Raw genomic sequence first — 19,132 nt, 5'->3', positions numbered from 1 at the left:
TGTAATTTTTATTTTTATTAAATTTGTTGTGTTACTCGTTATATAATTGATTAATATCTAATTTTATACTATATTCATTCATCAATGAATATATATTAAAGATCTCACATTAATTAAAAATAAGATAAAATTATAGTGATACTATAAGAAAATCACAAAATAAAAATTAGTTTTAAAGACAAAAAATAATTAGTTGTTATAGTGACTAAATTAAAGATTGTAAATTTGGTAGAAAAATCTTGGTTGTTAATTAGATACCCATTTAGGAACCATTTAACAATAATAGAAACTAATTTAGAAATCAAATAAAATTTTAGTGTTTAAAATGATATCTAATTTAGTCACTATAGCAATTAATTATTTTTTGTTTTTAAAATTGGTTTTTATTTCATAATTTTATTGTAGTATGAGAATAAATTTCATATTTATTGAAGTTATTTATTACAAAAATGTGTTAAAAGATATCGTATTCATCAATTGAAAAAAAAAATTAATTATAATATATAATTGAATGAGCGAATCTCATTTTAAAAATTTAAAAATTATATTTTAAGGTATAAATCCATAGTGAAAAAAATGGTGACTTTAGTTCAAATGTTGAACATTCTCTAAACTACGAATCAAGATAGCTAAAACTAAGACATCATATTTTAGATAATTATTTACGATTAAATACTTAAAAAAGTGTACTAATAATTTAAGCTGCTGGTGTTTTGTCAGGTTTAGTGATAGACTCAATTTTGAAAACATTGTTTATGGAGCACAACATTAATCATTTTGCTAAATACCACGTATTAGAATAGTTTAAAATGTTATAGTTCTTAACTTGCTAGTATTTGAAAATATTGTAAGTAATAATAGAGAAAATAATTTACATGTAGAGTGATTATAAAATGTTTTTTATATAAATATAAAATAATATTTTATCGCTTTATTATATATGAAATAATACTATATGATAACATAAATTATTACTGACTACATGTATAATAGAACTATTTTAAATTCATATAGTGTATATATGTGTATAAATTATATTTTACCATAAATGTGTAAATTGTAATTTCATTTAAAAATAAATAAAAGAAAATAGTGTTATTAATTTAATGTAAAATTGGTAATACTCTCTTGTCCTAAAAATATGATATAGATTAGTTAAGAGAGGATGAAAGAAGGAATGAGAGAAAGTTGCGTTTGTTTGCATTGAAGAAACAGTGAGAGAAAGTCCTCTCTTCTGATGCTACAGCTACATTTCAATAGTCTAAGATTTAGATTTTAAGAAGTTGATAAATAATGGGTACCCACAACCAATCGATTGTCAAATCTAAATTTGACTAACAGTTTTTCCTTGTCTGCAACTAAACCCTATTGCCTTTAAGGAATCTCAATAAATATATATTAATTCTTAACAATATATTGTGTTGCCTTAATTCCTCTTTTTTTTTTTTCTTTTATATCAATTATAAACCCAATTTTAGTTTCTTAGTGTTCTCTTTCATTAATAAAATCTCTATTTCACTATCTTTTAACTTTTTTATGTTTTAGAAGTTATTTTTTAAATTAATTCCATATTAGTCGGTAATTCATTTTTCATCTAAAATCTATCAAGCTTTAAGAAACAATTAAAAAAACTATTAAAAGGGTGAAGTTGTTTAATTTCTTAAGTGCTTTAGGATCACATTATGTACTAACAAAAGTATTATAACACGTAACTATTTTTTTAATAACTAATTAAATATTAATTTAAAAACTATTTATTAATAATGGAAATTATTTTAGATAATAATATTTTTTATTTTTTTAAATAATATATAATTTTATTTTATTTAAAAATTATTTTTTTTCAATAAAACTTTTTAAGTGCATGTAAAAACAATAAGTCAACATACTTAAACGAATGGGATAGAAAAATATATACTGTCCACGAATTCTTATTCTCCCCTCCGAGTTCTCCTTGTTCCCACTTTTTTACTCAAAACTAAAATATCAGAATTCACAAATTTATATAAACACATTACAAAAATACTTAAACCAAATCACAGTTTAATTTTTTTATTCAAATTAAACGCTTTTATACTTCTTTCATATCCTAAAAAAAATCATAAAATAAAAACTATTAATTATGTATTAGACTTTTAGTTACTAACAAAATTTTAGTTTCTATTATTGTTAAATGAGTTCTAAATTAGTATCTAATTAGCAACTCATATTTTTATTATCAGATTTAGAAACTAAATAATTAATAATTAGAATTTAATTGTTAATTAGATACTAATTTAAAAATTATTTAACAATAATAAAAATTAATTTATAAACTAATTATTTTATTATTTTGTAAGATGTTTTCTAATTTAGTTATTATAACAACTAATTATTATTTTTTTCTAAAATTGTTTTCTGTTTTTTTTTTATACGTATCCTAATTCAAATACATTTTTAATTGAAAACAGAACCGATCCAAAAAACGGTGATATATAGTCTATCTGTATGAATTTATTGGATTTAAAGATATTGAAATGTAGCAATTTAGAAAGAGAAGAAAAGGTATATACATCCAAAAATACACTCCAATCGTATCCTACATGTATTATCCATTTATTGTAAGTTAAAAGAGAGAGGGTGAATGAAGGGCAAAAGTGACCCTACGTTGACGAATCATGTGATGTTGGAGCCACCATGTGTGCATGGCTGTGAAGGTTACAGCATGATAGCAGCTGATGCATCCTTTAGAACCGGCAACCCTAGCACTTCACACGCCTTCGCTGGATCCTCCCACCTTCCCTTTCTCTCTCTCTCTCTTTTCATGCACATATTTATTTCTCTCTTTCTTCATCTTATTTTTATCTACTATAAACATACTATTCCAGTTTTCTTAATCACTAATAAAATATTAATTAATATTTTCATAATCTCTTCTCCGTACTGTTTTTATACCAAATATATCTGAAGAGTTATCAGTCGTGAACAAGACATCTCGGTGATGGAGAATACCCAACACTCAGAATAATGGATTAGTAATTTGCAATCGAAAAAGGTTATTACTTGTGAAAGCATAATCACTGCATGCATGGTGAATACTGACGAAGGTAAAAAGTTTATATCACCAAATAACCAATGAAACTTTACATCTAAAATTGATTACACATAAGAAAAAACGTAATAAAAATATAAGGTTTTGAACGCAGACACCGTCTCAAAAACATAATCTCAAATTCGGTGATCTTATATATTACAGATTTTGAAGAAATATTTGAAGGATGGCAGAAAGTGGTAGGTGCCAAATTAATAGAGTGTGGAGAGAAACGATTACTGAGGAAAACAAAAGGCATAATAAGAAGTTTAATTTAGTGATTAGTGAAGGAGTTTAAAGTAGTTATGATGAGTTTGTAGGTAGGATCTGGATTAATAATGGAGGGCAACTCTGATGGTAATGATGAGATTGAGTAATTTTGTGAGATGTAATGATATCGATATTGCAGTTGGAATTATCCAATGAAAGGTAAAAGTAGTGGTTAGGACAAGTTATCCCCCGTCACGACTGAAAGAAGGCAATAATTATGAGAAATTCACAATAAAGGGGTGTTGGTGACAACTCTTTATCTAAGGGTCTATTTTGATTTCTTCATATGAATGATACATGAGGACAACTAGCACTTGGTGTCATTGTTTTTATTCTTTCTTCTCTATGATTTCAGAACCAAATTCTACTCAATAAAATTATCTGCAGATGACATCACATGCCGGAGTAGGTAGGATATTAATAGTAAGCAAAATTGTTAGCCAGAGATAACAGATAAAATATATATACAGTACATTATTTTATGTCATCAAAAATAAATAAAACGTATATGTCCATAAATTATCACTCACATGACATTCTTTGCTAGAGGTCTAAACAAAAGTAGCAGAAATAGATCAATAATTTAAGGGGTTTTAGCAGAAGAGAATATATATACTTAATTGTGTAATGCTGATAGTTAAAGTGTTGATGCATGTGGGAACATACACTAAGTATAATTATTATAATTCATAAACTACTAATGATTTTGTGTAGTGAGATTGAAATAAAATGATGTACTTGCAGGATAGGATTTCACTGATTGATCCGAATCGGATGGCCAATATTTTGTGTTCATATATCCTATCCACTGCCTACATTAGTTATATAATGTGATAGGTTAATACTCCTAAATTCATATCCCTCTTTTACAAACTTTGGTAAAAGAGTATAATTATTTTTGGAAATCCCTTTTCCTGTCCCTAAAATAAGTTTATTTAAAAAAAAATTAACAAAGAAATGGTGTTATTAAGCCTTGGCACGACTTTTAAAAATGACAATATTGTGAAAAAGTTGTGCATTGAGATGACTTCACTTAAAATCTATTTGAGATGTTCCTCTATTTTTCTTTATTTAATATGTTTCTATATTTTTTTAGCTTCTAAACTGATTTATTACTTTAAATTTAATTAATTAAGTGTGTTCGAATTTGCATTTAAACACTTAAGATATTAATCTATTACAAATATTTTTTTATTAAATACATTGAAAATTGTAAAAGTAAGTATTTAAGTCTAAATCATATTTTTACATCATTGTAACGAGTTTTCTTTAAGTAATATATCAATTTACAACTTTAAATTAAAAAAATAGATTTTATCTTTTAAACAAGATTAATTACGATAATCAATCTCAAATTTAGTCTCAGACTCAATTTTCTAACGTACAACCAAAAATTAATTCAACAGTGACCATCACCAATTATGCAAAGAATAAAGATATAATAAAGCAAAAATAACATGAAAATAGACTTGTATTAGAAGATATTCACTAAAACATGTGGGCTTAAGATTGATACATGAAGTCTTATATTTAATCCTCGTAGTAAACATTGTAAAAAAACACTTGTATTATAAAAATTAAATTACACAGAATAATTCAATCCAAAGTATCATTTACCCTAACCTTTCTTATAGTCACAAAGCTAAGTTATATCTTATGTTAACAAAACATTTTTCTATCTTAAAGGTTCTCAAAATGTGTGTGGATCTCCCTTAGAAACTCATGTATTGATATTTAATACTAATTTAATTATTAATATTGATTAGTAATGGACACATATAATATTAAAGTATCTACTCATTTTTAAGCATTAAGTATAAAATTTGCATTAATTTTTTTTTAGGATTTTGCATTTAGGGTAGACACTTCAATATTATATCACTACAAGAAAATAATTAAATAGAAACTAATTTTTAGATACCAAAATAATTAGTTGCAATAGTAATTAAATTAGATATCATTTTAGAAACTAAAAAAAAAATGGTTTCTAAATTAGTTTCTATTATTGTTAAATAGTTTCTAAATTGGTATATAATTAGCAACCAAGGTTTTAACTACCAATTATTTAGTTTCTAAATTTGGTCTCTAAAACCTTGGTTGCTAATTAGATACCAATTTAGAAACTATTTAATAATAATAGAAACTAGTTTAGAAACCATTTTTTTTTTAGTTTATAAAATGGTCTCTAATTTAATTACTATTGCAACTAGTTATTTTGATCTCTAAAAATTGGTTTCTATTTCATGATTTTCTTGTAGTGTATGTGTGTCCACTACTAATTAATATTAATTGACTTTGGTTTTTTATAACTACGTCCTATATCTTTTACTTAAAATTAACATGATTATATCATGAATAATAATAATAAATAAATATTATTTTTTGTTTATAGATTCAACTTTTATGTTGTTGTAGGGTTTAATATTTTATTTTTTTCATTCTTAAAAATATTTAAACTAAACATTTTTAATTTATTATTATTCTTTATTTTGTAAAAAGTCATTTCTTTATTCATTAATAACTATTTTAAACATTAAAAATATTTTTTTTAATGCATTCAAAATTATTATTATTTTTTTTTTACTTTTGAAATGGTGCTAAATAGGAAAATAAAAATAAAAGGGTGCTAGATAGGAAAATAAAAATAAAAGGGTGCCAGATAGGAAAATAAAAATAAAAGGGTGCTAGATAGGAAAATAAAAAACAAAAGGATGCTAGATGAGGAAATAAAAGTGTAAATAGTATTATATGAGAAATTGAGTCTATAAATAGAATTGAGTCTATGAATATATGATATTGCTCAACCGTCTCAATATAGATAGGTTGAAGAGTTAGAAAATAATTTTATTATGTTTTGTATGTTTTCTTCTTGACATATGTTTATGTATGTATTTAAGTTCCTATAAAAAAATTATTTTAAAAATGATAAATATAAACATAAGTAAGTGTGATGAATATTATGAATGAATGTTAAATGAGATAAATCTAACAATGAAATATTACACCATTTAATTTAATAGGTAATTAATAATTCATCCATTATTTTTCAAAATCCAATAAATCCTCTTATCCATAAAAAGGGGTCAAATCCAATCCCTTTTTTAAAATTAAATCTTTCTTAAATTTATCTTTTCAAAAGGTTTTAAAATTATTATTTTTTCGTATGAATTAAATATCGATCCACAAAAGAAAATAAACTGACTTATTATAATGTTTTGAAAAACTCACAAAAGAAAACTATTTAATAAATAAAAAGGGTTTAATAAATTCCTTTTTTATTTTATTCGTGAAGTAAAATTTATCTAATCCTTTGATTTTGTGGCTTTAATTTTAACTATTAAAGTGTACTTTTTTTATTGGAACTCCATTGCCGAATTCGCAATTCTGTCAAATATAAATTCCAAACATTGTGATTCTTATATGACAAAATTAACAAGTATAAAATCTAAAGAAAAGGAAAAGAACTTGAAAATGTATTTGTTTTGAAATGAATTTGTATCCAAAGAAGATGATATAAGATGTTTGGTTTTGAGTTGGGGTTGGTAATGAATAAATTGAATTATATATTGATGCTGTGTCTGTCCTTCTATCTTTCAAATGTCTTTGGTATGCAATGAAAACAGTTATTATATTACTACATTTTATGGATTGATCTGTCTGAGGAAGTGCAGAAAGGTTCCGACAAATTATGTAATGGCAAAGAAAGCACAACGTGTGGTTGTTGGATCGGAACACGAGTAATAATAACGTTTATCCAAATTCTTATGTTTTTCTCTTTTAACTGGGATCCAACTTGTTTTTTTTTTTATTATTATTTTAACTGGGTTCCATGGGGCCCAAATTCCCATTATCTCATCAGACAGGACAAACCCTTTCCAGTGATATCTTATTGGATCATTATACACAAAGTGGGGAAAAACTGGGCCCTGCTATTCACACACTTTTTTATCTTTTCATCCTAAATTTTTCGTTTTACTTTTTTTTTTCAACTACTAGCAATTTTATTTTTTCTTATCTTTTCATTCCCAAATTTTAATATAATTGGACCTTGACATGACCAGAAACTTATTATAATGATATTCTTTTAAGACTGTTAGCAGTTTGCAATAAACTCATTCTGTGCTTTCATTTCAAATATACGAATTTTATTGCTGAGGAGTTCAAACGTAAAGTGAGTATTTTTATATTTAGTGGAGATGAGTGGAATAAATTATGCAGAAATAATGTTTTTATAATTTATCAACCACTTGATAATAGACTTTTAGGGATAATATAGTCATTAAAAAATATTTTTGTATTTGTAAAGAAAAATAGATGTTAAACGATAAAGTAGTGAATGTAAGGTGAGTATAAAACTTTATTGGGCATCAAAGTATCGTGGTTCTGACACTAAAAAAAAAATTATTAAATAAAAAATAATTTAAAAGATAAAAAAATTAATTATCATATTGACTAAATTATATATTATTTTAAATTTAATTATTGGTATCTAAATTAATTTTTATTATTAATAAAAATTATAAATTAATTTTTAATTTAGTATCTAATTAGAATTTTGCTACCAATTACTTTAGATTATAAAGTTGGTAGCTAATTAGATATCAATTTAAAACTGAATTTATAATTTTTATTAATAATAGAAACTATTTTAGATATCGATAATTTTTGTAGTCTTTAAAATAATATATAATTTAGTCAATATAGTGACTAATTATTTTTTATCTCTAAATTTAATTTTTATTTAATGATTTCTTGTAGTGTAAACTATATACAAAGAAAAACTTATAAATTTAATTTCTTAAGATTTTTTTTTGAAAGTGGTATCAAATATCTTATATATGAATTGACTCATAACTCAAGACTTATCGAATTCATATCTCTCAGATTAGGTATCAACTATTCCGGATATATCTGCTTAAGAATCTCAACAATTCACATCATTTATATAAAGTATTGTAAGAGTAAAATAAGTCTTTCTTTCTTCTTGTATATTGATTTGAGTAACCAACACTATTAGTATTTATTATAGATAATTGATGCAAGTGTTATTTGTGTTGCAATGAAATCTGGTTGAGTTTTTCAATACACAATTGAAACGTATTTTTGCTGTGTTGAGCTAATACAATATACAATCAAAACAAATCTCCTCACATCAACATACTACACCAAAATAAAACATGTTTTCGTAATTTATTATAAAGTTATAGTTTGTATTTGCTCTTACTTTACAACAAGAATTTGTTTCTACTAAACAACCAATTGTCTTCGTTTAAAAGGTATTTTTGTAAAACATATTAAATAGTTGGGAAGTGGAAAGCTAAAACCGGAAGTGCAAATATGATGTCCCGAAGCAATTCTATGTCCTTCATACATGTATGGCTGGATTATCATAAAATATAAGTTAATGTGATTTTAGTTAATGTTTACATATTTGGTTTTATATTGATAACCTTTTTTAAGTCTAAAACTTATTTTAAATAGAAATAATTTTGGATTAGATAAAAATTATATCAAATCTTACTACTAGCTTACTTTTAAATTACAAACAACTTCCTTTTCTACATGATTTTATATATTAGAAAGACTTAATTAAATTTTAAGTTTTTCATATATATATATATATATATATATATTTTTTTTCAATTAAGTACTAAATTTTTTAATATTTTTTTATTTATGTCTATCTGTTTTTTTTTTTCATTAACTGGGTGACGTGAATGTTAGATTGTGTCATCATTTTGCTTATTTATTTTGTTTTCGTGTGTTAAAAACTTTGAAGTTTGATGGTTAATATAAAAAACATTACAATTAATATAAATAATAAAAATTACCTATAAAATCACCTAATGCATAGAATTAAGTAAGCAAGATAAAAGAAGATAACAATCTCATTACGTTACCCACTTAATAAAAAAAATTAAACCAGGTAGACTCAATTAAAAAATAATATTTTTTAATACTCAATAAATAAATAAAATTTAATAAAAATTTAATTAATAATACCTAAATTTACGAGAAATTTCAAACTTTAAAATTAATTAAGCCTATTATAAAATTATACTCCCTACATTACGTCAACTCACTATATAATGTTAATTTTGTTTTTGTTATGTTGAGTGAACAACGAAAATGTGTTCATCAAAGGCAACTTTTTTGTAAAAAAATAAAACAGAAGTGTGGAGTGAGGAAATAAAACAAGGAAGTGCAAATATCATGGTGCAAAAGCAATTACATTCCCATTATAGAACTACTTTTGCTGGTATTATAGAACTACTTTCTATTTAACCAAAATGCTCATAGTGTCTCTCTTTAATAGGATAAATATTAGTATCGTAATTATAATGGATTAACGGTTTTTCTATAAATAAACAGAACTAATATATGAGGAATATAGACAGTAGTAGATTTCAGATATATTTTGACTTGAACACATTTAAAGTCAGATTATTTTCCTTTTTATTGATTTTGCTTTTCTACTGTGGTATTGATGTTGATGACTAGCCAATTATATCAATGAATTAAAATAATAATATTCTGTAGCTTCTAAACTAGAGTCAATTTGCATTCTTCTTAACCCAGTCATTTGATCGATACCTATTTTTTAAGCCACTCTCAAAGATGACCTGCTTTGGGGAATATTAGATACTATTCATGACAACGAACTTTTTTTTAATAGTATCGATTACTCAAAAATTCAACTTGTTTCTTATAGAATAGAGCTATCTTCGGGAGGAGGGCTTGAAATTGACGTATCATAGAAACATCTTTTCTTATGTCCCAGCAATATTCAGTATGCATTCAAAGGTTTGAAGGTTTCTAATTGAAAAATGGTAATGAAAATGTGGTTTCTGGGACATCCACGATTCATGTGTGTTGCTGAGGATGATGGTTCTAGAGGCACTAATGTTGTTTGAGCAGAAGCTAAAGTTAATAAATGTAAACGATGCAGCCATCGGTTAGTTTAGTTGATGTTTAAGAAACCTTTACAGAGGCAGAGAGAGAACAATGAACAATGACAATCCCTAAAATTCTGCTTCCAAATTCAAAAACCCAAACAGAACCCTAAGTATTGTTCTTCTTTCTTTCTTTTCCCAAAAAACTCAATCCTAAGAAGCAATAACATATTCGTACCCGTTAATTCTTGGCCTAATTTATGTAATTACCAAGCGATCTCTACGCACGCACACTAAAATACGAACATTTAATTGCATTTTAAAGCGAACAAAAATTGTCCTTCTCCATCATTCCTGGAACAATATCCAGCAATTGTATGTATACAAGTCTGTCTGTACAGTAAAAAAATTCAGCAGCACCGGCACCGGCACCAACACCAACACTCTTGGATGCATTCCTCCACAGCAATAAGAACAAAGGAAGAGAAAAAAAAAAAGTGTAGTTGTGTGTGTGTATGAATGGAAAGACAGCTTATACGAGGTAAAAATGTTAGGAGAAGAGAGTGCAGAGGTTGTAGCCAGAGATTAAGGAGCTAATAGCAAAGGCAATGAAAGCAAGAAAGGCCAACGCAATTGAAGCACTAGCCATCTCAGTGAAGTCATCTTTTCCCCAATTGGATTGCCAATCATCAACGCGTGTGGCTGCAGATGATGCAGAGGATATCAGAAGATACGCCAGAACCTGCCCATCACAACAGATTTTAATGTCACCAACATTCAAGAAAGAATTTGAAGCCAAAAACATGAATTGAACTATTTTGAGACTTGCTTGATCCATGAAGAAATCAAAGTGGTAACGCAGGTGGTGATTGATTATGCTTCTCCCTGCCACTACTTGATATGCCAGATCACACGTTTGAAAAGCTGTGTATACAAATGCTATAACATTCACCGATAAACAATACCTGCCATAACTTCCCAATTTCAATAAAGTGGCTAAAGTAAATAGCCATACATAAAATAAAGGTTTCAATGAAATTATTTATTACAATTCATAACGCGTTGACCCTAATAACAAAAAAGAAAAGAAAAGAAAAGAAAAACCAAGTTGAAACAATCAATGAATAAAAACTCAAAAGAAAAAAAAAACTTAAACCTGTATTCCTTGTAGCGATCAAAAGAGTCACCGCTCCAACCACTGGTCTTGTCCGCGGCCATAACGGAAAACGAAATCAGACACAACACCACCTCGCTCAACCGGAACCCTAACGCCACCTTTTTTAGCATCACCTCTCTTTTCGGCACTACAATAGTAGAGGGCGACGCCGCCCTGGTTCGCCCGCGGGAGCCAGCGCCGGGCGAGCGAGCCTCCGGGCGCGAGGGGCGGGTGACCACGACCTCCGGTAGTTCATTGGGCGGAGGATGGCGGTGCTCAGACTCGGTGACGGGGGGCGCGGCCTGGAGGGACTGCGTGGAAGTCTCGACGATGACGATGGCCCTGGAGTTGTCTCGGTGGTCATTTAGCGGCGAGTTTTCGGGGGAGTGGAAGGGGTCGCCGTTGTCAGAGAGCGGGGAGGATCGGAAGCGGAGAGGGGAGTGAGGCGATTCGAAGTGGGCGGAGGGGTCGGAGTTCTTCATAGAGGGCACGGCGCTGGTGAAAACGATGGTGGCGGAATTTAAAGAGGAAAAAAATGGGAATAAAGAAGAGGAGTGTTTGGGTGGTGAGAAAGTGGAAAGAAAGTGAAAAACAAACCGTAGGGACCAGGCATTTTCGCTTCGGGGTTTTCTGTGGGACCCTGCCACGTGGGTTCGATTCTTCCAAATTTACTTTGCGTTTTCTTTCAGAGCCTTGTGATCTTGCCACGTCGGATCATCGTACGGCCTGCTGTTTGTTTTTATTCTTGGAGTGCAGAAAGCATAAAGTGTGGGTTCTGTACGAGATACAAGCCTCCGCTCTTTTGAATTTTTGAAATTTTTCATTCAGTTTTATTCGTACCTGCACTGGCAGTTCCAGTTTACTTGACTTATGGAACATCGTTGTTTCTTCTTTTTCATATATATTCTTTTTTCCAAAAACATATATATATTTTTTTAGTTAAATGTAATGAGTAAGATTTATATTTTATAGTATTGCTTTAGTAAGTCCATTTTCTACATGTAGAAAAATATATTTACACAAAGATACGTTGAGTTGAGTAGGGAGAATATTATATAATAATACAAACCGTCACATTTTAACGGCTAATTATAAATATGTGATACTTTGATGTAATCCTTCTTAATTTTGTTTATAATATTTATGATAAATTAAACATCTCCGAGAATTATGAATTTTTTATTTATTTTTAAGTAGATTTTATTGTGTTACGTTATTTTAAAAAATTATACTTTGTTTAATTGTTACTAAATAATAACGTTTTTAAAAACTTTATTTAAGATATAAAATCTTTAATTTTATGTGATGTGAAAATATTTAAATGGAATAAAATTTTAATAAAACTCAATTCAAAATTTAAATTTATGATTATCTTCTTAATATAATTTTAACTAACTTATGAAAATAGTAATATAATTTTAACTTAGTTATAGGATACTTTTTGGAAGAAGAAATTACGAACTATCAAAACATAATTATTAATTTTTATAATAGATATTTAAAAGTTTTATCTACATATGGTCATTTTTACTCGATAAAAATGATAGCTAATAAAATATAAATATACTTTTTCTTCAGTATATATCATTCAATCATAGAGTATCATTAATAGTAAAATCCTACTTAATGAAAAACATACATACGATAATTGGTAATCAATTAACAATAATAGAATATTTATGCTTACCATACATAAAAAACTAAACTCATAATATTTATAGTTTTATTGTTATATCTATATTATTTTGTTTTTTTTTTTCTATTCTTCTCTAATTGTGTCTAAAAATGAGACATACAATAGTGATTTAGAAAGAAAGAAAAAAAAAAAGGAATGTCACGACCATAACGATGACATCATTACTTCTCATTTTAAAAAAAGGTTTCATCACCTCAATAATAAATACCTTTCTTTTTCAACATTCACTGAGTTAACTTTATGAAAACAAGGTTTAACAATTTGCTAAAAATAAGTTGAAATTTAGATGATAATAAGAAAGAAAAAGAAAAGGATGAAATCTAAGTGGGTCCAATCCACATAGGTACAAGCTTGTAGAAAAGAGAGAAAAAAGTGGAATTTGTTTTATGAGTGGGCTATCTTAGAGTGTGGAAAAGGCACAAATTCCTTCACACACTTCAACCAAATGTTCCTCACACGCGTCTTAATGACATTGATCTACACAGAAGTAGAATAGAAAGTAATGTCTTTTTTTTTTAAATTATAATTTTAAGTAAAAAAATCTATTTTATAAAAATGGATAAATATAGGCAGAGGGTGAAAGTCGTATTCCATAAATAGATTTTGAGACAATTTTATTTTAAAATCTTATCCATAAAATATGATTTCTACTCTAAAATTGTGTTCACATATTTTCATAATTTATTTTTACTTGTAAATCATCTTAAAACATCTATTTTAATATTTTTTATTATTATTTTGCCGAGTGATATACTGGAAAGTTTAAACATGTCTTGTTGTGCTATAATTATACTTTTTTTAATTTTAACTAGCTAATAGATTTTGATGGTAAAACATGTAAAAAAAGTTTGAACATTCCTAAAATATCTCATTTATCTTAATTCATTTATTTTTATTTAAAAAAAAATCTTAAAACATCTTTTATCTTTTCCCCCAACCTCCAATTATGCAGGAATCTACCTCCAATGAGCATGAAAAGCATCTTTTTTCCACACAATTATCTTGAGCCACCACATCATGCCACCTTAAATACCATACTTCATATTCTTTCCTTTACAAGAGAGCATAAGACCAAACACATTGCTTTCACTATTATTTCCTGTTGTTGTTCAGGAAAGAATCACCACCATGTATCAAAAGAGTGTTTTTGTAATTAAAAAATTTATGTTAAGGATGAGATAACCAATACAGAGTTTTGGAGATAGCTGGAATAAAATATTTAAATATTATTTGGTTTATCACGTCAAGTCAATTAACGCACATGAATTATTAACTATATTAAAAAATTATAATGTACCTTAATTTATCAAACACTCAACAACACTGAAAAGGCATCATGCATATATCATATAAATATACAAAAAAAATATACAAAGTAATAAACAGTACATAGATAAGCAACAAAAGAGTGCAGTATAATGGATTATGGTACACTATTGTAACCTCCTAATTATTAATCATTAGGTTAGTAGTAACTGACTCGGTTTATTAAATTCAATGAAAAGATAAATCATTTTTCTAATATTAATGATGAGATTTTTATCTTTATATGCAAGTTTTTTTTGAGGAGCTGGACGTTCATTGTTCCCTTTTCTCTCAATGTAGGATGATAACTACATGAATGTTTTACTAGCCAACTACATCCTAATCCTAATAGTTGGTTTATAAATATTTTTCAAATATTGTTACTACTTTCAAATTACTCCAACTACTAATAGGTTTATGCTCTTTTATTAGTTAAAACACCGGTTTGAAGCTGGGTAGATATCTAGAAATGTTGTTTAGTATGATATTTTCTTCACAATTTACATTTTCACTTTCAAAAACTTTAAAAATAAGTTTATTAAACTAAAATGTTCTCCTCCAGATTCTTTAAAAGACTATTTTTTATCCTTGTTAAGGTCAATGATAGAATATATATTGAGATCATAAAAAATCTTCATTTACCTTTGTATAGTGATGGGTCTGGACTCGATCTGATGGTTGGTTAATCATTACCCGAACCTTGACCGGTCATGACGGTGACAACCTCAATAGCCTATACCCAAGGTTGGAGGTATGTAGAGTGATGGGCTTGGACCTGAGCGTATAATAAGTGGGTTGTGATTCGATCTTTAATGCCAGAAGACGTTCATACATTAAGTATCTCATGGTAACTAGACTTAATCACCCTTAATGGCTCATTGAAAGCAGAATTGAAAACGATACGTCGGATATGATCAATGTATACCAAAAGAAACATCAACAAGTGGAGCTATGAGCTATCTATTACATACTAGTACATGATACACTTATCCTTGACCACTTTGGATGTTTTAAGTCAGGGTCGCCTATACTCTTGTCTAGAACAACCCTTAAGTAGCAAATGTTTCCTTAGGGTGCCATTTGCCAATGATCCAATATCATTTTTTTTATAATATTTTCCAATCCCTTTTTTATTCATGTGCATACATTTCATGACTAATAACTATTTTCGTTTTTCATGTAGAGGTTATGAAAAAAAGTTTAACTACAAACAACTTTGTTGATTTTCAAGAACGTTCTAGAAAGAAGAAAAGTGAAACGAAGAAAGAGTGAAATGGAATCTCATTAGTTGCATAACAAATTCCACTCTTTAACCATGACCCAAAATTCATTTGACTTGAGGTTGAAATATTAGGATGGAAATGAAAAAGAAGTTTGAAAGAGAAATCATCATTTTCCAATAATCTCATACCACTTAAAAATTGATATTAATAAAAATTTATTTAAATAAGATAAACGTATTTTAAAAATAAAATATTGATAAAACTTTATTAAAATCATGAGAAAAGCAAGTTCACATAACAAACTTGGTCAAGTTCAAGATAATAAACAATCAATCATGTGATATTTTTCGAAGCAGTTGACAATGATAACCAAAGATATTAAAATTAGACAATTCTGAAACATAAGAACATCATACCATACCGGGGTAAAATAAAAACATTTTAAAAAGTAAAACTTTAAACATTCTGACGAAATGTCAAATCTTTCAAAAGTAAATGAAAAAACATAAAAAAAAAGAGTAAACTAAACTTTAAGTCCTATAAGAATCGTACTTCCCCTTGTGTGTTGGTAAGAGAAACAAACAAGCATCGTTTCATTTGATTGGAGAATATGAATATTGTCTATATAATGTTTATGATATGCATCCTTCCATTAAATTGGAGAATATGAATATTATCTGTATAGTGTATTAATCAGCATTTTCCATGATCAATTGTCTGAAGCAAACAGAAAATAACAGTGCTCCCCAATTACTAAAGGACAAAAAACCGAACCTAGAAAGATCTCACATTGAGCCTTAAATCCTGCCAGAAAATTTTTCAATTCTAGGACTTCATATATACCAAAGGAAATGGGGTGTGTGTATATATTTCAGGACATTTTTCTATGACAAAGAAATGAACAAATATCGATTATATAGTTATATACGAATGATCAATGCTATGTGCTTTGATGTTTTTCAAGAAAATATCATATAATTGGTTTGTTTTAATCTTAAAGATTCATGATAATATTTAATATAGAGTAGCGTAGACCATAAGATTAATGAGGCATTTGGTCCTTGTACCGGGATGACCGACCGTTCCATGGACCCGGTCAATCCATGCGATAAGACCCTACTTTAAGGTACGAGGTCGACCACGTGTCATATGTGGCCGACCGACACAAGGTGCTCAAGTCAAAGGTTGACCTAATTAGCAAAGGTTAACCCATGGTTAGGAAACGACCTAATCCAACCCTAATCGCTAAATAATCCCCTAATCCGGCCCAACAGCAATGGCCCATTAAGGTAATATAAATATCACGCATTTCAAGGAAGAAGGTACGTCATTATCTACAATATTCTAACCAGCCGAATACGATACCCCACTGACTTGAGCGTTGGAGTGCCATCTGCAGGTACCCCACCAGCCTGAGGAGCCGTCCGGCAAAGAAGACTGAAGGAGGAGCGTGAGACACGACCGACCGAGCGACATCCGAAGGCAATAGTTCTCCCAGTCCCCAATTTAGTTCGAGAACAGTCCTAATTATTTAGGGTCTCAAATGTTTTTCACATTTCTTTAATAAAATATTTATTATTAATTTGAATTATTTGATATTTAATGTTGTTATAATATGACTTACAAGTATTATTTTTATTTGTGAGGACTACACTATTACTGTTATTGTAAATTACTTAAGTTTAATTTTATTATTTACTTTTAAAAGGTTAAGAAATTTATCCTGCATCTATTTCTTTTTCTTAAAAGAGGCAATTGAATGAATTTGGTTAAAATGTAGATGATAAAGTCACACATTTTACTTTTTTGGCACTGATAATTTTGTACATATATTTGATTACATTACATTGAATTGAAAGTTATTTAGATTAGCTTTTTAAATTTAAAGTCATAACAATTTTTTATTTAATTTTTAAAAGAATTTAATGACTCTCTATTGCAAATGTATTTATTTTACACTCAATCAATTCAAATAACTATTGTCACGAAGATTAAAATAGTTAATTAAATTTGTATAAATATATCATACATGTACTATGGTGGTTTATAACTGAATGCCTATCTATAACTACTTTAAACTATCAGTGTATATTTTTTCATTGTAAAAAAAGAGGTTTTTTTTGGGATGAATGAAAATATTATATTAATCTTGATTTTTTTTTAAATAAATATTATATACCCCACTAAAAAGATTACATATATTTTCAAAATAGATGCAATTGTTTTTCTAAAATTTTACAGCTTGCTATTGCGGAAAGGCGATTTTTTTCAAAATTAAATTATTCAGCTCTTATCTTAGAATACATATGTCAAACAATATATTGAATTAATTTATCATTATATATATATATATATTAATAGTGAAAAGGTCCAAATACTTAATATAAAGTTTGATAGATAATTATATATATATTTCTATCAGAAATGAACTCAAAAAGTACGGTGAGGACTGAGTGTTCTTCGAGTAACGAGCTTTCAGTTGGTCTCTGAGGAGAGATGGAAATCCACCTGCATAAAACTCTCTGATGTTTAAGTTAGTAGGAGCATAAAGATGATAAATTTTTAACAAAGAAGCAAGAGTAAGAGTATAAAATAGAGTTTAATGTGTTCTCTTACTGAGAGACTCATCACTTATTTATAGATCTTAATAGACTCTGACCGTTAAAAAAAACCATTAAATGGTTATCATGAGATATATATAAATTCATTTTATAATAGTAATTATAACCACTAATAATCTATAATCAATTTATGATCTGGTTTATATGTCTTAAATATAATATTAAACCAGCAATTATTGTTTGAATATACCGTTCATAATTGGAGTATGTAAAATATATATTAATCAAACTTATTCATAGCATATGATTTATGTAGATCAATTTCAGTTATTATTCACCTTATCTTTTGTATATTTTTTATTTTCTTTTCATGAATATTACATCAGAAGAATTGTTGTTAAAAATGTTTTGTAGATTTATCATTTATAACATGTATTGTTGTCCAATACATGTTAGTATATTTATAACATTAATTTAAGTCAAGTGTTTCCGACTGTCTGAGGTCTTATTATAACTGAGCTTTTCCAATAAGGCCAAAACACTATAAAAAAAAAAAAAAAACTGGGCACAATTACTTTGACAACTGAGTAAAGATTTTATTGAAGCAAGCACAATATATAATGAATGTTTATATTACTACAACAATGACTTTAATGAAACTTCTAAGAATTTGAGATTGATTGGATTTTCCTGAGATCTCTGGTCTCTTAAGAGCAATAATTTTTATCTTTTGATAGAACGTGAGAACTTCATTCCATGTTTATATATGATCTCCTATTCCCACAAAAATATTAGAAGTCTTGTACCTTAAATTTGACTTAAATCAACACTTATAAGTTGAGCTATTATTCAGCCTTACCAACTACACAAATTGGGCCTAGTCCAAAACAAATATACCTACCAACCTACACATAACTATCAAATCCATAACAGCCATCATTAGAGATTCGTGTTAAAA

At 27.6% G+C, this 19,132-nt stretch overlaps 1 protein-coding gene across 1 annotated transcript; it reads right to left on the bottom strand.

Annotated features, from left to right (window-relative positions):
• Positions 1-10,550: 10,550 nt before the first annotated feature.
• LOC137807866 (CASP-like protein 4A3) lies at positions 10,551-12,043 on the bottom strand. The gene is made up of 3 exons (XM_068608701.2): positions 11,390-12,043; positions 11,063-11,198; positions 10,551-10,975 (listed from the first exon to the last, which is right to left on the bottom strand). Exons 1-3 carry the CDS (start codon positions 11,869-11,871, stop codon positions 10,784-10,786), a joined length of 810 nt encoding a protein of 269 aa, XP_068464802.1. The 5' UTR covers positions 11,872-12,043; the 3' UTR covers positions 10,551-10,783.
• Between the last annotated feature and the right edge of the window lie 7,089 nt (positions 12,044-19,132).

The sequence above is a fragment of the Phaseolus vulgaris genome, chromosome 3 (genome assembly GCF_051622355.1).
Source record: "Phaseolus vulgaris cultivar YP4 chromosome 3, ASM5162235v1, whole genome shotgun sequence".
Taxonomy (NCBI): Eukaryota; Viridiplantae; Streptophyta; class Magnoliopsida; order Fabales; family Fabaceae; genus Phaseolus; species Phaseolus vulgaris.
This window is presented reverse-complemented; position numbering and strand designations above follow the sequence as displayed.